Source organism: Rhinatrema bivittatum, chromosome 3, assembly GCF_901001135.1.
Source record: "Rhinatrema bivittatum chromosome 3, aRhiBiv1.1, whole genome shotgun sequence".
NCBI lineage: Eukaryota > Metazoa > Chordata > Amphibia > Gymnophiona > Rhinatrematidae > Rhinatrema > Rhinatrema bivittatum.
Window position 1 is genome coordinate 66,576,004 of NC_042617.1, and position 22,597 is coordinate 66,598,600.

The 22,597-nt window shown below is 44.2% G+C and overlaps 1 protein-coding gene across 5 annotated transcripts in view; it reads right to left on the reverse strand.

Annotated features, from left to right (window-relative positions):
* Positions 1–22,597, reverse strand: part of THADA (THADA armadillo repeat containing) — an 828,919-nt gene that overhangs the window by 693,229 nt on the left and 113,093 nt on the right. For all 5 annotated transcript variants that reach the window (XR_003855359.1, XM_029593321.1, XM_029593322.1 and 2 more), the window contains exons 19-21: positions 20,251–20,387; positions 14,653–14,814; positions 13,296–13,453 (exon numbers count right to left, since the gene is read on the reverse strand). Coding sequence is in view for 4 of the 5 variants with exons in the window: in XM_029593321.1 (XP_029449181.1) it covers positions 13,296–13,453; positions 14,653–14,814; positions 20,251–20,387 (457 nt within the window). In the remaining variant the exon portion in view is untranslated. The remainder of the gene's footprint in view (positions 1–13,295; positions 13,454–14,652; positions 14,815–20,250; positions 20,388–22,597) is intronic.

Consider the following 22,597-nt stretch of genomic DNA (forward strand, 5'->3'; position numbering starts at 1 on the left):
CTAGAGGGATCTGACCCCCCAGATAGCCTGGCAATATTCACTGGCGGAGGCACCACTGCCTGCAATTCAGCCTCAGCTTCTAAAAAGGCTTTGTGCATCAAAAGCACAAATTTAGAAGAAAAAGGCTGCTGCCCCTTTAAGGCCCCCCCCCCCCCCGGGGGAGGGTCAACATTGGGAGGAGAGGCAGGTACTGAGCTGGGTGGCCGTATAGGGCTCAAAGGAGGTGGAGAAAGCGGAGGAGGGACCTCACTTCCCCTCCCCCCGCATCCAGCCCTTCTTCTGCTCATGGAGAAGACAAAATGGCCACTGTTCACGCGCTAGATGGGGACGGCACGGCCCGAGCCCGGCAATAGTGCAAACTCTTGGCCGCCCCCCCCAGGATCGCTCTGTCATTGCCCCCTGGCACTCCCCGATGGTCCTTCATCCCCGGGGAGGCATCTCGTGCAGAGGCCGTCGCAGGAGAGCCGCAGCACCGGCTCCCCGCAGGCGGAGCAAGAAGAACCCCGTGGCATACCATGCGGTAAGGGAAAGCAAATTATGGCAACACAACGCCCCTCTGCAACCCCGGGAACCTGTTTTGTGTGCAAGGTTTTTTTGTTGTTTTTTTCAAAAATCTCAGTCAACCAGGGGAAAATAAACGTCCCTGGGATAAAACCAAAGCACCACAGGAAGCACCCGAGGAATTAAAACATCTCTGGGCGCGAGGGGGAGGGACCAGCCCACCGGTGAATCCCTCCACTCACCGGCAGAAGATTTGGCTCCGGGAATTCGGCTGTTGGGGCGTCCCACCCCAGCCGAGCCTCTACCAAGGAAGCCTTGGGAGAAATAACACTGCTCAACCTCCAGAAAAAAAAAAGATTCATTTTCTTTTTTTTTTTTTTTGTAATAGCTTGATGTAGCCAAAGAACTACTGCAATGAAGGCAAACATCTCCTGAAGAGAACAAGCTGCCTCTTAAATTTAGATTAACTTTTTTTTTTTTTTTTCCTAAAGGATCAGGACCCTAGGTTCTGTCACCCTCATCTGCTGGAGTCAGAGAAAATACTGAAGGATTGCAGGTGGCACACCAGGTTAAGAGGGGGTGTCTTTTAGCTTTTTCTCTGACTCCATCTGCTGGAAGGGAGACACAACCCAGCGGTCTGGACTGATCCTGGTACATACAGGGAACTCCTTTTAAAATTACTTCCTTTATGTTACCTTAATGTTAACGTTATTAACGCTATTACTCTTTCTCCACCTCTCTCCTTGTTTGTGACTCTCTCTAGAGTTGTTTCTCCAGGTTAAAATCCCCTGTTTATTGTAATTCCAACTAAAGTTATATATAAACCGACGCGATATGATTTTTCATGAGCATCGGTATATAAAACCTCCTAAATAAATAAATAAATAAATAAATAAATATAAATGTTCAGGACGACTAATGTCCTTGCTTCAATGTGAAGGTATCAGTTTAGAGAAGAGACGATTGAGGGGGAATATGATTGAAGTTTACAAAATCATGGCTGGAGTATAACAGGTAATTAGGGTATAGGTTATTTACATTTTCAAATAACACTAGGACTAGGGGACACTCCTTTAAGCTAACAGGTAGCATATTTAAAATAAAATGGAGAAAGTATTTTTTTCACTCAACGCACAATGAAGCCATGAAATTCATCGCCAGAGGATGTGGTCAAGGCAACTAGCATAGCTGGCTTTAAAAAGGGATTGGACAAGTTCATGGAAGAAAAGTCCATAAATAATTATTAACCAGGTGACTCAGACAGACCCACCACTTGCCATTGGGAGTGAGCAGAAAGAAACTGAATCTGTTTTTGAGGATTGACCACTGTGGGAGACAGGATGCTGGGCTCAATAGACCTTTACTCTTACACAGCATGGCATGAATTATGCTCTTAACGCAACTATGTGCCTTTTAACTCATTATGTCCCATTATGGGGCATAATGGGTTAAGTTTATTATTTGAAAATGGTGTTATTGCACCTTAGGCATGGAGTCACATCCAGCTTGTTTGGGCCCTCAATGTAGCTCTTTCGGCCCACAACATTTCTTAAATATATATAAAATAAGTTGGGGGAACATTTAAATGTTAACCTTAAAAGTAGATATCTGTAGGCTTCCATCTGAGACCAGCTTTCATTCTAAAGCAGCTGATTGACAAAACATACAAACATAGAAACATGATGGCAGAAAAACCATACCACCTTATCTCAGTGGTGGCTATCTCCAGAGTCCTCAAGAGCCACAAACAGGTCAGGTTTTCAGGATATCCACAATGAATATGCATGAGATAGATTTGCACACAATGGCGGCAGTACATGCAAATCTATCTCATGTATATTCATTGTGGATATCCTGAAAACTTGGCAAGCTTGTGGCTCTCAAGGACCCCAGTTGGCTACCCTGACTTATCTAGTCTGCCCAGTTACATCAACTGCTCAGCTCTAGAGTCCCTACCACTCCCTCAGAGCTTTTCTGTGTTTATGATGCTTTTTGAATTCAGATATTGCCCTTGTTTCCACCATCTCCATGCATCCACTAACCTCTCTATAAAGAAATATTTTCTTATATTACTTGAATCCACCCCTTTTCACCCTCATCTCATGACCCTCATTCCAGAACTTCTTGTGCAATAATACCTTGCACAAGGGGAAATATGATAGAGACATTTAAATACCTTGGAGGTATTTAAATGTCTCTATCATATTTCCCCATTCTGTCTTTCCTCTATGGCACAGTAAGGTAACTCCAGTCCTTGAGTGCCACAAACAGATTTGATTTTCAGGATATCCACAATGAATATGTTTATGTATATTATAGATTTTCATACAATGGAGGCAGAGCATGCAATGGCGAAATTACTTACCTGATAATTTTGTTTTCCTTAGTGTAGTCAGATGGACTCAGGACCAATGGGTTATGTGCTCCCTTGCTAGCAGATTGAGATGGAGTCAGGTTTCACAGCTGACGTCACCTTAGATATACCCCTGCAGTGACCTCAGCCATTCAGTATTCTCTTCAAAAGCCATTGTGAGCATACTATTGAAAAAAAACTTGAATAAAATATGATTTCAACTTGGTAACAACTTGATTAAAAACAGATGGTCGTAACTGTACTCAACCAAACATAAGCGCTGAATCCCAGCAATATTATAGATGCCTTGATCTAGGGATAAGGCCATAGTTTACCTGTAACCTCTTGGAATCCAGATTCACCTAATGGGCAATTCCTTGGCACCGTTCATGAGCAGCCATGGGCAGGATGCTGCGTCCATCTATCTGCACTAAGGAAAATGAAATTATCAGGTAAGTAATTTCTCCATTTCCTAGCATGTAGCCAGATGGACCCGAATGGGGCGGGAGTTGCCTGCAGTCCGGTTAGCAGTGCTCTCGCAAAGGTTGCGTCCTCTCGGGCCTGGACGTCCAGGCAATAGAATCTGGAGAAGGTGTGTAAGGAAGACCACGTTGCTGCTCAGCAGATGTCAACGGGAGACAGTAGCTTAGCTTCCACTCAGGATACTGCTTGGGCCCTAGTGGAATGAGCTTTAACCTGAAGGGGGTAAAGGCTTCCCTGCCTCTACATAAGCTCCAGTGATCATTTCCTTGATCCAGCATGCTACAGTAGCTCGCAAAGCTGTTTCACTTTGTTTCCTTCCACCATGAAGAATAAACAAGTGGTCCGTCTTGCACACCGGTTCTGAAAGTTCCAGATACTGTACTAAAAGCCTACTGACGTTTAAATTGCGTGTCCTTGTGTCTGTCTAGGAACGGTAAGGAAATGGACTGATTCAGGTGAAACTCCGAGACTACCTTTGGCAAGAAGGAAGGAACGGTGCAAAGCTGTAACATTCTTGGAGTCAACCAGAGGAACGGCTCCTGACACGACAGCGCCTGTAGTTCTCAGATGCGACGAGCCGAGCATATCGCCACCAAGAATACAGTCTTCAGCGTTAACAGGTGTAGAGACAGACTGCGCAGCAGCTGAAAGGAAGGCCCTGATAAATGGTGCAATACTAGACTGAGGTTCCATAGGGGGACCCACCACTATAAGGATGGTCAGAGGTGTTTAACCCCTTTTAGAAAACGGGTCAAGTCTGGATGTGTCGACAGGCAGGCTCCATTCACCTCGCCTCTGAAACAGGAGAGAGCCGCTACCTGGACCTTCAAGGAGTTGAGGAACAACCCTTTGTTCAGGCCATCCTGTAAAAATTCCAGAATCATGGGGATTTTGGTCATCCGAGGGGCTACCCCACATTCCTCGCATTAGGCCTCAAATATTCTCCAGATCCACATGTATGCCAAGAACGTCGAGAACTTCCACGCGCGGAGCAAGGTGGCAATTACTGCCACCGAATATCCACGCTTCAATAAGCGAGCCCTCTCAAGGGCCAGATCATAAGACAAAACAGAGTTGGGTCTTTATAAAGGATGAGGCCTTGATGGAGAAGATCCCTGTGCAGAGGGAGGCAAAGGAGGCTCTCCACCAGAAACATCCGCATGTCTGCATACCACAGGCGTCTGGGCCAATCCGGGGCCACCAGAAGGACTAATCCTCTGTGGTGTTCGATCTTATGAATGACCTTGCCCAGCAGAGACCACGGAGGGAAGGTGTAGAGAAAATTCTCTTCTGGCCAGGTTTGGACAAGCCAAGAAAAATCAATATGCCACTGCTACAGCGATAATATAATACAACAAATCAAGAGCACTGGCTCAATCGCTGGAATGTTGGAAATTATCTTATTATTTTTAATAAAAGTTTATTTTGAAATTGTTTATGAAAAAGTTTTTTGAATAAATTTTTGTGACACCTACTCTGTGTGGATATTGTTTAAATTTGCTTTTAATTTGAATATGATGAATTTATAAATATAAATATAAATGTGAAGGAATTGGAGGAAAGTTTCATATAAGTTCGTAGGTGTCTCCGCACCACGAGTGTGTGGTATTATAATCATTAACGAATCCCCCGCCTCCTATGTGAATTTTTTTAAAACATTTTTTTACTAAAAATTACTTCACCTCTGTGAACCTCTTCCGTATAATGAGCAACCAATAAATTGATTTATGTACCTTGACGGTACTTTATGCCAAGAATTCTGTTTTCTGTATAATTGATTATAAGCTTTAAAAGAGTAAAATTCAGATTTCCCTTTGAGATGTTGGTTGGTTGTATTGTCCGAATTTGAGCGATGGTCCCGACACAGCCGATCCGTGTTTCAGACTGATTGTCTTTCTTCAGGGGCGTGAAACGTTGTGATGCAACCAACTTTTACGGAATCTGGATGAACTCCATTAAAAAATGCTTTAGCTGTCTTGGCTCTGGACAGAGTTGCTCTGGCTCCGTCACCGGAAGAGTGATTTGTACGTTATGCTGAACCCTTTTTATGTGTCAGCAGGGGAGCAGAGATTGACCAATGGCCGTGTATTGATTTACTGACGTAATCACGCCTAGATGGTAATGGCTGAATGTACTCTCCGACCTGACAGGAAGCATGGTCTATATACTCGCGTAAAGCACCCTCAAATACCGCGATCAGTGGCGTGTAATTGCCTGTAACAGATGTCGCTAAATAATGGCTATAATTCTGGAAGGCATGTGTTATAACAGAGAGTTCCAATTTAGATCGTCATTCATTCCCCGAGGGACTGATGTATTTAGAGTGAAGATCCAAAATGCTTCTCGCTGATTAAGAAGAGCCCTATGGTCCCCGCCTCTGGGCGGGGTTTCAAGATGTTCCAGGATCGTCCATTTCAAGTCGAGGATCTTATGTCCCTTGTCTGTCAGATGTTGCACCATGGGTGCTGTCATCTTTGCTGTGTTAAATCTGGACTTATGCTCACCTAATCTCACCTTGACTGGTCTCGAGGTGCGACCTATATACAGCTGTGGACACGGACAGATGATGGCGTAAATTACGTTGCTAGATAAACAGTTGGTATTGTGTTTACGCCAAACTTTATATCCTGAAACAGGATCTTCCCATTCTATGCCAGGGATGGTTTGACCACACCATGCACAATTACCACATGGTTGGTGACCTGTTAATGTTTCTTCTCGTTTGGCGGTGTTGATCTGTGCGTGTACTGTATGGTCTCTTATGTTGCGACCCCGGGACATGGCAAATGTGGGCAATTCTTGAAATGTGTCGTGTTTAGACAATATATGCCAGTGTCGCCGTATAGCTGATTTGATGATGTTTGATGCATCCGATTGCTTTAGCACGCAAGTTAACCTTGCTTCCTGTTTGTTGGGTTTGTACTGTAGTAACGTGTTGCGGTCACTGTACTTTGCTCTTTTGTATGCTGCGGTAATAGCTTTTTGAGGATAACCTCTTACCAGGAATCGGCTTGCTAGAATATCCGCTTGAGCTTCAAAATCCCTGTTTGTGGAACATATGCGTTTGGCTCTGAAATATTGACTGACTGGGAGACCCATTTTAAAGCCATGTGAATGATGACTGGTGAACCTTAATAGATTATTACGATCTGTAGGTTTTCGGTGTATGGTTGTGAACAGTCTCCCGTGTTCTATTCTAATGAGAACATCCAAAAACGTGATGGCTGTTTTTGAAGACTGTGATGTAAACTGTAAGTTAGGATCAACTGTATTGATCCATTCTAAAAATGTATATAACTGTGGCTGGGGGCCGTCCCAGATGAGGAAGACGTCGTCTATGAAGCGATACCAACATTTTATATACTGCCACCAAGTAGACACACATAAAAAGGGTTCAGCATAACGTACAAATCACTCTTCCGGTGACGGAGCCAGAGCAACTCTGTCCAGAGCCAAGACAGCTAAAGCATTTTTTAATGGAGTTCATCCAGATTCCGTAAAAGTTGGTTGCATCACAACGTTTCACGCCCCTGAAGAAAGACAATCAGTCTGAAACACGGATCGGCTGTGTCGGGACCATCGCTCAAATTCGGACAATACAACCAACCAACATCTCAAAGGGAAGTCTGAATTTTACTCTTTTAAAGCTTATAATCAATTATACAGAAAACAGAATTCTTGGCATAAAGTACCGTCAAGGTACATAAATCAATTTATTGGTTGCTCATTATACGGAAGAGGTTCACAGAGGTGAAGTAATTTTTAGTAAAAAAATGTTTTAAAAAAATTCACATAGGAGGCGGGGGATTCGTTAATGATTATAATACCACACACTCGTGGTGCGGAGACACCTACGAACTTATATGAAACTTTCCTCCAATTCCTTCACATTTATATTTATATTTATAAATTCATCATATTCAAATTAAAAGCAAATTTAAACAATATCCACACAGAGTAGGTGTCACAAAAATTTATTCAAAAAACTTTTTCATAAACAATTTCAAAATAAACTTTTATTAAAAATAATAAGATAATTTCCAACATTCCAGCGATTGAGCCAGTGCTCCAGGTTTGGACAAGGGCATCGATCCCTTGGCAGCACTGATCTCTTCTGCGACTAAAGAATCGGGGAACCTTCGCATTGTGAGATGTTGCCAGTAGGTCAATGGATGGGAGGCCCCAGCCATCCACCAGTAGCTGGAAGGCTCTGGTCGCCAGCACCCATTCTCCTGGATCCAGACTCTCCCTGCTGTGAAAGTCTGCTCTGATGCTGTCTTTTCCCAAGATGTGGGATGCAGAGATCCCGTGTAGGTTTAACTCCGCCCATTCCTTAACAGGGTCTATTTTCCAGAAACACTTGATGGCTTTTGGTTCCTCCCTGGCGGTTGATGTAGGCTATGCTGTTGCGTTGTCCGACATCATGCGGACCACCTGGCCCTGGAGTCTGTGGCTGAATTGCAGATACGCTAATCTGACAGCTTGGGCTTCCAGGTGGTTTATGTTCCAGCGCGTCTCTTCCTTGGTCCATCGCCCCTTGGGTTGTCAATTCCTGACAGTGAGCTCCCCAGCCTCGGAAGCTTGCATCCGTCATGAGGACTAGCCAGTTCAGTGGAGACAGGCTTACACCCTTGCTTAGGTGAACTTCCTGTAGCCACTACTGGAACCTAGAACATACTTCCATCAGTAGGTGGAGGCGAATCGAGTAGTCTTGAAACAGTGGGTTCCAATGTGACAGCAGGGAGCACTGGAGTAGCCGCATGTGTGCCCTCGCCCACGATACTACCTCCAGGGTTGATGCAATCAGGCCAAGGACCTGGAGATAGCTCCACACCCTGGGGCGCATTGTGTTCATCAACTAACGCACTTGACACAGCAGTTTCCTTATGCTCGAGGGAGGGAGGAAGACTTTGTCCTGCTTGGTATCAAACCGGACTCCCAAGTACTCTAAGGACTGGGAGGGCTTGAGGCTGCTTTTGTCCATGTTCATGACCCAACCAAGTTCCTGAAGCAGTGACATGACCCTGCTTGTCACCTGGAGGCTCTCTTCCAAAGACTTCACCCAGATCAGCCAGTCTTCTAAGTAAGGGTGCACCAGGATCCTTTCTTTCCTCAGTGCCACCACCACAACCACCATAATTTTGCAGAATGTTCTGAGGGCGGTTGCTAGGCTGAAGGGCAACGCCCAGAACTGATAATGGCGGTCCAGTACCACAAAGCATAGGAAACGCTGATCTTCTTGATTGATTGGAATATGAAGGCAGGCCTCCAAGAAGTCCAGGGAGGTTAAGAACTGTCCCTGTTATACAGCCATTATGATGGAGCAAAGAGTTTCCATGCGGAAGTGAATGATCTGCAGATGACGACTGACACTCTTGAGGTCAAGAATGGGACGAAATGAACCCTCCTTCTTGGGTACGATGAAATAGATGGAATAATGCCCCGTAGTTTCCTGGGGTGTTGGTACTGGAATTATAGCCCTCAAACTGAGGAGCCTTGTCAAGGTAGATTCCACTGCCAGTTTCTTGTGCTGTCCCAAGGGATGCTGTGAATTCCAGAGCATATCCTTCTCGTATGATGCCTAGTACCCATTTATCCGATGTGATTTCGACCCACCGCTGATAGAAGAGGGACAGTCGACACCCCTATCTCCTCGTCCCGTGAATTGGATGGCAAAACTTCATTGGGAACGTCGGGCCGAACCTGAGCCCAAACCAGTTCCTCTTCTTGGTTATTGGCTTCAAAAGAACTGAGACCTTCCCGAGGGCCAAATGTCTGAAATGATGAGTTTCTGAAGGGCCGAAAGCGCTGGGAGCCCCTGGCCCGAAGCCTCAGGGGTAAGGGGCACTGTGACCTCCTTTTTCTTATCTTCTGATAGCTGAGGCACTGGAGACCCCATTTACTGGCAAGCTTTTCCAATTTGCTTCCGAATAGGAGGGATGCCTTTAAGGACATCTTTGTGAGGTTTGCCTTAGAGGTCACATCTGCTGACCAATTTAGCAGCCATAACTGTCTTCTGCCTGCCATCACTGAAGTATGCACTAGGTTTGAGCTTGCATCCGCTAGGAAGGCAGCGGCAGGCTCCGTCGCCTCTCTGGAATGCGCCCCTGAGCTATCTGCCTCTTTCGAGAGATGCAGACATGAGCGAGCCACCAGGGCACAACAGGAAACAATCTGTAGTGTCATTGCTATCGCATCAAAGGCTTGCTTAAGGATGGACTCCAACCGCCTATCGTACACATCTTTCAAGGCGGCTCCTCCTTCTACTGGGATAGTTGTTCGCTTCAAAACAGTGCAGACCAGGGCATCCACTTCCGAGAAATCCAGGCGTTCTCTGTCATTTGGGTACAGGGGGTACAGGGCCTCCAATACCCATCCTCCTTTCAAGCTGGCTTCTGGGGCATCCCACTCCAGGTCAATCAGTTCCTGGATGGCTTCCAGCATCAGGAACATAAGAACATGCCATACTGGGTCAGACCAAGGGTCCATCAAGCTCAGCATCCTGTTTCCAACAGTGGCCAATCCAGGCCATAAAAACCTGGCAAGTACCCAAAAACTAAGTCTATTCCATGCTACTGTTGCTAGAAATAGCAAGAGGCTTTCCATAAAGACACCAGGATGGGGTGGTTCTTTGGTCCTGTCAAAGGGTCCGTGCCGGGAACTCCCAGAGTTTTCAGAGTCTGGCACTTCAACTCTGTGGAAAAACCATAACATGGTCTGGTATGGCTAAAGCCTAGGGGGATTTCCCCATCCTCAAATGAGTCTGCATCCCCTTCGTCGTCCATGGTGTCTAGGTCCCTATCAGGGATACCATTGGTGAGGCGAGGCATTTCCCGAGACATGCTGAGAGGACAAGGTCTTCCCGGTTGGGGTTCAGGTCGAGCAGGGGCAGCAGCTGACTGCGCCTAACAAAGGCTTGAAGGCCCTGAAAGAATTCCACCCAAGAAAAGGTCACCAGGTCCATACCTAGCCCAGGAGGAACTGGGGTAGGCACCGCTGAAGTGCCCTCTCCCGAGGATGCCGCCACCCTCGGGAGAAGGTGGCGGCATCCAGGGAGAGGGCACTATCCAGGGTGCCTACCCCAGGGTGCTACCGGATAAGGTGGTGGCTGACCCGCCCTCTGACTAGGAGGGGCCAGGCTTGAAGAAATTCTGAAAGTCCAACCCTCCCTGGGCCTCCTCACAGTGCTGACACAGGAAGGGATTTTAGATCAGGCTGTGCAGCCCTAATATGGCAGGCAGCACAAAGAGTGTCACTTGTGCTTCTTTGTTGGCAGAGCCATAGTTAACTGTAGCTTGTGCATTCAGCCAGCTAAGGCTTGGACTTGAGTGTGCACAAATCCGCCCAGACACGCTTAAGTATAAGCAGCCAGTTGTGCGTGAGTGTATGTGACAGTTATGCTTGCTGGTGTGCACACAGGTATGTGCGCGTTAGGGGAACAGTAGGGCTAACCCACACCGTGCATACCGACAGCCTATGGGGAAAATGACGCCGCACAAAACCACGCACAAGATGGCACTGCCGTGGCCTGAACGTGGAATGCCCTCTGGGCCTAGCCTATCAGAGGGTCACTCATCCTGCTCGGAAACCCCTTTCCCTTGCCCTAACAGGATTGGGAACATTGTCTGTATGGTGCGCCGAGCAAGAGACCGAGGAAGGACTTACTGGAGCCCTTCCACGTCTCTGAATCGTAGGAGTCCTAATTTTTCTTACCTGGGCTCAGCGCTTACCAGCTGAGTACAGAGACGGTCTCCGACTGCGGGGGGAGAAGGCTTAGGCCATTCACCACCACGCTCGCCTTCCTGCACCCGCTGCCCTTCAGCTGCTCCAGCAACGAAGTCCACACCGGAAACCAGCTACCGGACCAAGGCACACCTCTGAGGGATCTCAGAAATCGCTTCAGGAATTATCAACTGGGGGAGGGAGCATTATGTATCAGGTATCACTGCAGGAGAGCAGGGCTCGATCTTTCTGCAATTTAAAGGTAAGTTTTCGTTTTTCTAACAAGTACTGCAATCCCACTAAACACCAATGCTAGTGTAGGGATAGCACGTCCACATTTGCTAGGAGACGGCGAGATACTGAATGGCTGAGGTCAATGCAGGGGTATATCTAGGGTGACGTCAGCTTTGAAACCTGACTCCGACTCCATCTGCTAGCAGGGGAGCACATAACCCATTGATCCTGAATACATCTTATCCCCTGTTTGGCTACCTTAAGATCATCAGATAAGATCACCTCCAAATCTTGTTCTTGTTTTGTGCATAAAATTTCTCCCCTAAACTATACCTCTCCTCAGGGTATTTAAAGCTCAAATGCAGGGCTATGTATTATGTTTTAGCATTAAATCTTATCTGCCAGACTAGACCATTACTCAAGCTTTGCTAGATCCCAAGTCATGGTTTCCACACCTTGCTGAGTGTCTACTTTGTTGCAGATTTTGGTATCATTTACAAAAATTACAAACCTTTCCCAATAATCCTTCTGCAATATACCAGCTAAAGTTAACTCAAACCGGTAACTTGCTGTTCACCGGATTACTCAATAAGGACCTGAAAGGATTAGCTGGTGTGCTCTGTACAGAAGTGTAAACAAAATAAGTGCAGGGCAAATTCTTGATGGTCCAATGATTTTCAAACAAACAGATTTTATTCATTCAATATACGGCAACTCCACTGTATTGCAGAAAGTTCTTTAAAGGGTCCCCCGACACGGACCCCGTGTCCGACCGACACAGCCTGTTGGCGAAGACACGGGGTCCGTGTCGGGGGACCCTTTAAAGAACTTTCTGCAATACAGTGAAGTTGCCGTATATTGAATGAATAAAATCTGTTTGTATGAAAATCATTGGACCATCAAGAATTTGCCCTGCACTTATTTTGTTTACACTTATATTGCTGAGTGCAGTTTGTGCTCCAGTGCTTGCGTTTTGGGTGCTCTGCACAGAAGCCATCCTCCACCTCTTCCCATCCAGATGAAATGAAGAATCATTACCGAAATAATAAAATCAATTAATATACAGTCTTCAATGTGACAGGAAAGGGAAGTTTGGCTATTCCTAGGATGAAACAGCAATAAAGGTGTCTAAGGGAGCTGGTTCATACAAGAGAAATATCCACTGAGCCACTTGGCAAAACACCAGAGGGGTAGTGTGGGCATCACAGCCTCTCGCTGGTGCTTGCCAATACTTGGCTGCATGATTTGGTGAGGAATAAAGGAAGAAGATGATGGGATGCATACTGCTGTCCTTCCCCCACCTCTTCCCCAACTATCCCACAACAGCCCAAGCACAGCTGTCAGCCAAACGAAAACACAAGAGCAGGAGACAGGAGGTGGGAAGAGCAGACTTAGCATGGGATTCTAAAGCATGGGCCAGGGTTCCTGCAACAACAGCTCAGATAATTAGCATAGAACATATTCATTTATTTCTGAAATGTAACACCACTGAAGGAAGGAGGAAATATTTTGAAGCTGAAAAAGGTTAAAACAAAGTAGGCACATATTTCTGCTCCCCTCCCCGACCCCACGCTGGAAATGGGATTTGTTGAAACCACATGGAAAGGAAAGGTCATCAATTGAAAACAGAAACCTAATAAATCCAAGATATTTCCAAATGAAATGCTTGTGGTAAGCTAATTTCTTGTAAACACTGCATTCAAGTCCCTTGAATACTCCCAGATGGTGAATGAGCTTTCATGGTCTTTAAATAATCATTAAAAAAAAAGCAGCTAGCTGAAAGAAAACTAAAGTGCAGCAATTTTTAGCATACATCTGCAACAGAATATGGCATCCAGATATCCCCCTTCCAACCAATACATTTGGTTTCAAAAACAACTTATATAATTCCTACCAAACAGATTATGCGAGTTGAATTTAAACCTTCCTTCATTTTTTTAAGTGAAAAAAAAACAAAAAAAAACTCGGAGGAATAAAAACAAAGAAAAGCCAATTGTCATACTTGCTCCACTGTTATTAACCCTTGAGAAGCCGCGGGCGTGGTTTGTAGAGGTAGAAGCTGGCAGAGCATTCCTAGAAGCAGAGAGATCTCCTTCATACTCCTCCAGCAGCACACCAGTACCATCTGAGCTGTGACACAACTGCCCTGCCATTCTGTCACTACAGGAAAACAAGGAAGGAGAAAAGAAAGACAGAAAATGACTAGCTTTATTCAAAACAAAATGCTTTTTCATCCCACAGTTTCACTTTGCTATGATTTGGCCTTGCTGGTGGGAATCAGTAATTCAGCCAGGATGCCAACAGCATTTGTTCCAGGGTCTAACCTGAGAACCCAAACCATTCAGACCTTCCCCCCCCCCCCCCACCGTCAAATGTCTGTTTCTTGTACATGCAGCAACGCAGTCGTCGTGCTACCTTAAATTCTTTCAGGGGAAAAAAAAAGGTCAAGGATGCTTTCAAAACAGCCAGGGCATGGAGTTCAAAAGCCCTTTTAGGTTAGAGGCACTGGATGGGAAAAAAGCTTTTTGAAAATAAACCTTCCCCCAGGAGTGCACCATAAATACAGTCATTCAATTGCTAATGAAAGTAAACCTGCACTTAAGCTACCTGCAACATAAGCGTAAAAAGGAATAAATGTTTTTATGTGCCATGGTTCACCAGTATCAGAAGTCTCTCCTTCACCTTATCACAACTTCAAGAGATTTTATGGGCAGACCATAAACGTCCAAAAGCTCAACATCCCCACCCCGTGGTCAGAATACGAGCAACATCCAAACCTAGAAGGGATCCAGTTTAAAAGAAACAGAGAAAGTGATGGCAAAAGAGCCACCTATTCCCTTTCCCATTCATACTGCAGTACCAGAGATCCTATTCGGTCTCCGGCTTCACATTCGATTTCCAACTGTTAAGGAGCATCTCTGCTTGTCCCCCGCCCCCCAGTGCCTCCCAAATCTGTCCTGGGGACCCCACAGTCAGTCGGGTTTTCAGGATATCTGCAACAAATGTGCATGAGATTATATGGGACGCCCTGCTCTAGAACTAAAGAAAAACCTGAAAAGTTAATTAACAAAAGTCATCGGAAATGTGCTAAAACAGAGCACGTTCCAACTGTAAATAATCAGCTGGAAAGCTTGGCTAGCATGGCCATCTGTCCCACTTTCAAAAGGACAGTCCCTTTTTGCTTGTCCAACAAAAATAATCAGCATTTCTGCAGTATCCCTCTAAAAACTTCAGATTTGCCCGTTTTCAGACTAAAATATACTTAACAACTGTCAACTGTCAGCAGATAGGAGATGCGATGCACCAAGATCCCACAGGTACAGAACATTTCAAAAAGTTATGTCTTCTGGCTGTGTTACCTTTCTTTTCTGTGCATAGATCTTCCAATTTCCCATTTTCTTCTGAATGTTTTTGAGATTCTAATTCAGGGTGCTCTCGCAACAGTCTTGCCTGGGTAAAATAATCATTTGTGTCTCGCGGCTGTATCTCATTCAGGATCATCTGCAACTGAGCTGCTGTTTCTGTGTGGGGAGCAGAACAATCCAGTACTTTAATTTCAGCCCTTTTTTTTTTTTGTTTTACTTCCTATGACTGAACAAGGTTAGATGCTAAAATATCTTACAGTTCTTAGCTAGCAGGGAGATTATTTTATCCCTTAGGATGTCCAGAATAAAATCTTTTCTCCAACCACAGACATAGGCAGGGGTTTAAATTGTACAAAAGGAAACCAAATCAACTGGCTTCTTCCGCACTATTTACTGAGTTAAGCCTCTCTATGGGGGTCAATATGGCATGACTAAAGCTTCTAATCAGACTCCTAACAGCAAATTAAGCCTCCAGGTAATCTTTGGAAGTTGCAAATATTACAAGAAAATATTGCAATTTTTCCCCACATACTTCTGAAAGTAAATCCATTTTAAAAAGAAAATATTAACATTCCTACTACCTACAATCATCTGCTTTTTCGCTAGCAAACGTGCATAAGAACTGGAAGCCTATAGATACTGTCCTAAGACTGAAATATCTAGATTGGGTCTAGATTGGGTAATATGAAGTTAATATGTAAAAAAGAAGTTAGGTCATTGGGGTGAAAGTGGATGAAAATTTGACTTTGGAGAAACAGATTGCCCACATTGCAAGAAGTACTTTTTGGAAACTAAAAATGGTAAAACAATTGAAGCCATATCTAGATTTGCAAGCTTTGTAAACAGTGGTGTATGCTCTAATTCTGAATCAAACAGATTACTGTAACGCAATCTATTTAGGGCTGCCAAGTAAAACAACTAGGAAATTACAAATGATCCAAAATGTTGCAGCAGGGGTGGTGACAGGTAGTTTGAGAAGGATGCCAGTAATAAAGTTACTATTACAATTGCATTGGTTGCCGGTAGAGGCAAGATGTAAATTTAAATGTTTGATTTTGGCTTATAAAATTTTAAGGCAAAATGGCTCGCCACACTTGAAAAATAGTTTGAAATAGCATGAGAAGACAAGGAATTTGCGCTCAGTGGGTCAGCATTTAGTGGAATTGGCACCAGCAAAAACATTTCTGTCACATGAAATTATTTAATAGGTCCTTTTCGACATCTGTACCACTCTTATGGGTTAGTCTTCCAGTAGATATAAGAGTAGAAAATGATCTAGAACTATTTTGGAATCATCCCACATGTCATGATCCACATCCCCCGAACATCTCCAGGGGTAGCCTCCCTGCATTTTTGCCCACAGTGGATGACAAGTGGGAAGCAGAGAACATGATCCCTTCTTAGCAGGCTGCTTTACCTCCACTAGACGCTCCTGCAGAAAAGCCTACAAGCCCTGGAAAAATTCTACCCAAGAGAAAGAAGATGGAGCCATACTAGAACCCATAGGCCCAAACCTGGCATTTTCCAACTCCTCTCCCTGGGAACTGTTTGCTGTGTCGCCTCCAGCCCCACTTCCCTCTGGATCCACCATAGGCTGAGGTGATGTCCCAATGTCAGCAAAATCTATAGTAGCCAAATCGCCTTGAGCATATAAACAGGAGTAGAGAGAGCGATGGCTGGATTGCCCTTATATGGCAAGCCTCACAGATAGCAAGGCGCTTAGTCTTTTTTGCCCTGGCACCATAGAGACATAGAAATGACGGTAGAAAAAGACCAAACAGCCCATACAGTCTGCCCAGCAAGCTCTCACATTTATTTTCCCATACTTATCTGTTTCACCGACCACAAAGTTCAGGGCCCTTGTTGATAACTGTTTGATTCAAATTTCCTGCCAATCCCTGCCGTTGATGCAGAGAGTAATGTTGGAGGTGCATCAAAAGTGAAGCATAAGGCTTAATGGTTAAGGGTAGTAACCGCCGCATCAAGCAAGTTACCCTGATGCTTGTTTACCCAGCCTGCAGAGATCAATGCCTTGTTGGATGTTGTCTGAATGTAAATCCTCTTTTCCACATGAAGCAGAGAGCAACACTGTATATGCATTCAAAGTGAAGTATCAGGCTTAATTGGTTTAGGGTAGTAACCGCCACAACAAGCAAGTTACCCCCACGCTTATTTGTTTACCCAGAATGTGCAGTTTAGTCCTTGTTGGTTGTTGTCTGAATGCAAATTCTCTTTTTCACATTTCCCCTTGCCGTTGAAGCAGAGAGCAATGTTAGAGTTGCATTAACCATGTGAAGGCTTATTGAGTAAGGGTAGTAATCACCAGGTAGTAGTCACCATTCCAGCAAGCCACCCCCATGCCTCTTCTCTTCATTCCCATCCTCTAGCCTTTATGGATCCACAGTGTTTATCCCATGCCCCTTTGAAATCCTTCACAGTTTTAGTCTTCACCACTTCCTCCGGAAGGGCATTCCAGGCATCCACCACCCTCTTCATGAAGAAATACTTCCTGACATTGGTTCTGAGTCTTCCTCCCTGGTTTCAAATCGTGACCCCTAGTTCTACTGATTTTTTTCCAACGGAAAGGTTTGTTGTTGACCATGGATCATTAAAACTTTTCAAATATCTGAAAGTTTGTATATTATCACTCCTGCTCCTCCTCTCCTTCAGAGTATACATATTTAGGTTCTTCAATCTCTCCTCATAAGTCATTTTATGAAGACCATCCATCTTTTTGGTCACCCTTCTCTGGACTGCCTCCATCCTGTCTCTGTCCCTTTGGAGATACGGTTTCCAGAACCGAACACAATATTCCAGGTGAGGCCTCACCAAGGCCCTGTACAAGGGGATCATCACTTCCTTTCTCTTTCTAAATATTCCTCTCTCTATGCAGCCCAGCATTCTTCTGGCTTTAGCTATCACCTTGTCACATTGTTTCATCGACTTCAGATCGTTAGACACTATCACCCAAGGTCTCTCTCCTGCTCCGTGCACATCAGCCCTACACCCCCTATCAAATATGGTTCTTTTGGATTTCCACACCCCATATGCATGACTCTGCACTTCTTGGCATTGAATCTCAGCTGCCAAATCTTCAACCACTCTTCCAGCTTCCTTAAATCCCGTCTCATTCTCTCCACTCCTTCCGGCGTGTCCACTCTGTTGCAGATCTTAGTATCATTCGCAAAAAGACAGACCTTACCTTCTATCCCATCCACAATGTCGCTCACAAAGATATTGAACAGGACCGGTCCCAACACCAATCCATGAGGCATTCCGGTTAACACCGCTCTCTCTTCAGAGTAAGTTCCATTTACCCTACACATTTGTCTTCTGTCCATCAACCAGTTTGCAATCCAGGCCACCATCTTGGCAATCACTCCTAAGTTTCTCGTTTTATTCACAAGCCTCCTGTGCGGGACCATATCAAAAGCTTTGCTGAAATCCAAGTGGATGACATCGAGTGGTCTTCCTCGATCCAATTCCCTAGTCATCCAATCAAAAAAGTCAATCAGATTTGTCTGACAGGACATTACCCTGGTGAATCCATGCTGCCTCAGGTCCAGCAATTCTTCTGACTGTAGATAATTCACTATTCTTTCCTTCAGCAGTGACTCCATTACTTTTCCCACCACTGAGGTGAGGCTAACCGGCCTGTAGTTTCCAGCCTCCTCTCTGCTCTCATTCTTGTAAAGCGGGACCACCACCGTTCTTCTCCAATCACTCGGCACCACTCCTGTTTCTAGGGATCTATTGAACAGGTCACACAATGGACCCGCCAGCACATCTCTGAGTTCCCTCAGTATCCTGGGATGAACCTCAATCAGTCCCCATGGCTTTGACCACTTTCAGTTTTCCTAGTTCTTCCCATACATTCTCTTCTGTAAATGGAGTTTCATCTACTCCACTCCCCTCCAGTTTCTTGTTAACTAGCGACGGTCCTTCTCCAGGTCTTCTTTAGTGAACACCAAACTGAAGTGCTCGTTTAATATTTCTGCCATTTCTTCGTCTCTCTCCACCTTTCAATTTCACTATACCACTTTGGACTTTTCTCCTTTCTCTGATGTATCTAGTTTCCCTTTACTCAGCTTCAAGTGGCCTCCTACACACACACCATTGGCACCCAGGTGTACCCACTCAAATACATGCTCAAATCTAGGCCACGGCCTTACATGCACAAGTAACAGAGCACAAGTCAGGACACTGCCGCACAGCGAGAATGCCTAAGCACGCGGGGGAAAAAAAACACCACCGCTGCCTACCACACAGTTGACTGAACCAAGCCTGAGGAGCAGGGCTTAGCCAAAAGCTACTCAACCCGCCAAATCCAAGCTGCCTCCACTCTTCACTAACTCCCCAGAGAAGTGAGAGAGAAAAGGGGATAAGAAATGCAGAGGAAAACACCAAGGGAAAGGAGAACCCAGTAAGGAAAAAAGAGGGGGCCTAAAACTTCCCTCCTAACTCTTTTACCTGAACTCAGCACTCCCTAGCTGATAGCACGATTGGGTCACCGGCTACGGGGGCACACGCCTTCACTGCTGAGCACTCCCTCATCCAGTTAAAATGCTCAATCAAGGGAAGGACCAAATGGGTGTCACCTCAGTGCTCAAGTGGAGCATCCAAATCTTCTCTTAATCTTCTATTTTCTTTCCCTGCCTTTTTTTTTTTTTTTTACCATAAGCATGTGCACCATCTGCTGGCAACTAAGAATACTGGTAGGCTGATGTCAGGGCAGGGCTATATGTCAGTGACAGCGAGTCAGCTTTACTCCATCTCCATCTGCTAGTAGGAATACAAGTGCATAACCCACTGGTGTGGATTCGTCTGCCTAAGTGCAGAGGAATTATTAAATTAGTCCACTAAAAAGAACCTCTATTTCTAAATATTCAAAAGCTATACATTAGCCAACAATATGTTTTTTAAATATATTCTGTCATAAATGGATGCATAATAAGGTGTGAACCAACCTAGTCAGTTGGCTAAGCTCGATATCTGTTGACATTTGAGCTATAACAAAACTCGCACTACACTTTCACCTTGTAATGTTTGATTTGACAAAACAAAAGCAATATCTGAAAGGATAATTTTAAGATAGCTTCATAAATGAATTTCATAAATGTTTTGCCTTCCTTCCATTTACCACCACAAGTAATTTAAGAGATCACACTAAAGATTGTCACATTGTCTAAGTGTCATCACTTGCGTTCCATTTTCATCTGAAGTGCAAAATTGATCCCCAAGACTCTAGTTAAAAATGTTTCCATATGGAATTACAAAAATTATATTTAAGCACAGACTGCACATCTGAACACATTCATTTGATTCTAAATTGTTTTTAACTTTTGAACCTACGGGTTTACTCCAGGAATTTCACTTTTAGAGAGATGACAAGGTGTCAGAAAAAAAAAGATTTAAAAAGTACATAAAAAAGATCAGCCTCTGACAGGGCTACAGAGAACAACAAGTATAAAAATGAGAATACAAAAATTTTCAGAACCCAAATATTTCCTCACATATTCTCATATTAGCTTGCCCTTGGGCAACCTCCTGGGGTACTAAGCAGTATTCAAACACAAATTACAGAATTAATACCTGTATCAGTGTCCATTGGTATGAGGCCCTCAGGTGAGGAGCTATGAACAACTGGAGACACTATAGCTGAAATTCTGTAGGACATCAAGATGAGTCTTGCCACCATCTGTCTCCATTCAGTTACCATTGTCAGGTTCCTTACAGTAAGAAAAAGTAACAAACTGCAAGTCACTCAAACGAAATAACAAAAATAATAGGAGGAGGAATAGCCTAGTGGTTAGAGCAGTGGACTATGAACCAGGAGACCAAGGTTCAAGTCCTGCTGTCACTCCTTGTGACCTTGGGCAAGTCACTTTACCCTACATTGCCTCAGGTACAAAAACTTAGATTGTAAGCCCTCTGGGGATAGAGAAATACCTACAGTACCTAAATGTAAACCGGTGTGATATCTCAATTGAGATGAATGTCGGTATATAAAAATAATAAATAAATAAATTAAATAAATAAAAATAGGGCAAAAAAAACCACTGGCAGTCAGAATGACCCTCTGCGTTTCAGAATGACCCTCTGCATGGAGTCAGGTGGTACATTTGAGACATGAAAATGCATTAACAGAGCGATGGTTTCAATACAAGGTTTCACAAGACATTTAAAATTTCTAACAAACAACTAGACTACATTACAGAAGCAGAACAAATAATAGTTTCATAACAATTTGTAGCAAGGACAAAACTGTATACAACTAAGATCATGCCCTTTAGGAAGTCATTTTTTTTAACAGCACGCATAAGTTAGCCAGCAAATATGTATATAAGTGGCACCAATTTTCAAACTCTATGCATATGCCCATTTTGAAAATTATCCCAGAGAAACTACACACACACAATTACATCTGCTATTTGGTGCATGAAACTTTGATGAGATAATTTACATGCATGCTTTTCAAAATCAAAAAGCATGTGCATATGTCACAACTCACCCACACTCCCCCCTCCCCGAAATCTCTCCCCTATGCACTTTAAAAGTATGCGCCTTACAGCATGTATATGTGTAACTTTACATGCATATCAGTCACACAATTTTCTGAAGGGCCATTTCTGCAGGTAAAGCATTACTTTATTTGCAAAAGGCCTTTGAAAATTGCCTGCCCTATATGTTCAGCTACAGCAGTAAAAATGGAACTATTTTATCTTATCTGATATTTTACTTTCGTTGACACCTATCATACCAGTCCAGAGGTGGGTTAAGCTTCCCTGCTAGCAGACAGAGACAGAACTATGATATCACTCAAAGTTATTGAGCTTGTACAGCAGTAAACTTTGACAGCAAAGAGCGATTTCCAAGTTGAGCAATGAAGCAGGACAGTGTTTGCCGAGCTCCCAACCATTGTCATTTTTTCTATTATTGTTTCTTCATTCTTTTTTATGATAGGAAGAAAAAGAAAGAAGACGTCTTCAGATCTATTATCAGTGTCTATGCTGATAAGAGGAACCATGGATGATGATGTTCAGACTCCAGTAAGTTCAACTTAATGTTATCTGAGTGGGAAACGGTGTAAGTTTCCCTGAGCCCCAGCGAGTGTATCACCACAGCTTACTGAGAGATTGGTTGCTGTTTCTCCCTTTGGACTGACCCAGCCGGAATGGAGTGTGAAGTGTGTTGGTAATGGCCCGGATGTGGAAATGATCATGGGAGCGACAACATCTGCGATACTGCTTCAGAGTACAGAGCGATGTGAACTCCCAGATGCAGAGGCCAAGGAGCAGCGTACACACCTCGGTGGAGGTTTATTAGATTTTCCCTGGCAAGGCAGAAGGTTCCCCTTTGTCTCGTAGGGTGCAGATCTATGCACAAACTATAGTTGCTACCAGTGAGGATATATTTGATGTGAGAAAGCTTCCAGTGCCGGTTTCTATGTCGCCACCCCAGGTCTTAGGGAGTGTGCAGGTACAGAAGACTTTAGTTGAGCAGTCCAGTATTTTTCTTCAGGGCACATAGCAAGTGGTAAAACGTACCAAGAGCACTCTGATGCGAACAATGTCTCAGTTATGTGAACTTTCCTTAGGAGCCTATATTGGCTATAGAAAACTCAGAAGCCACTTCACCCTTACGAGGCCTGCTAAACAGGACAAATATAATCTGTCCAGTTTCCAAAAGGAATAGGTCACTTTAAATTATCTCAAAATGGTTCCACATATATCAAATTTATGTAGACTTCTACTCACCCTTACATTCCTTCAATCTAAATGTCGCTAAGGAATTTAACCAGTTAATATGAAATTCTAAGACCATCTTCGGTAAGAAGAAGGCATGAGAGATGAATCACTACTTTTTCCTCTGCAATCAACAAGTATGAATCCCTGCAGAACAGAGCTTTAAATTCCATGATGCATCTCACTAAATAGAT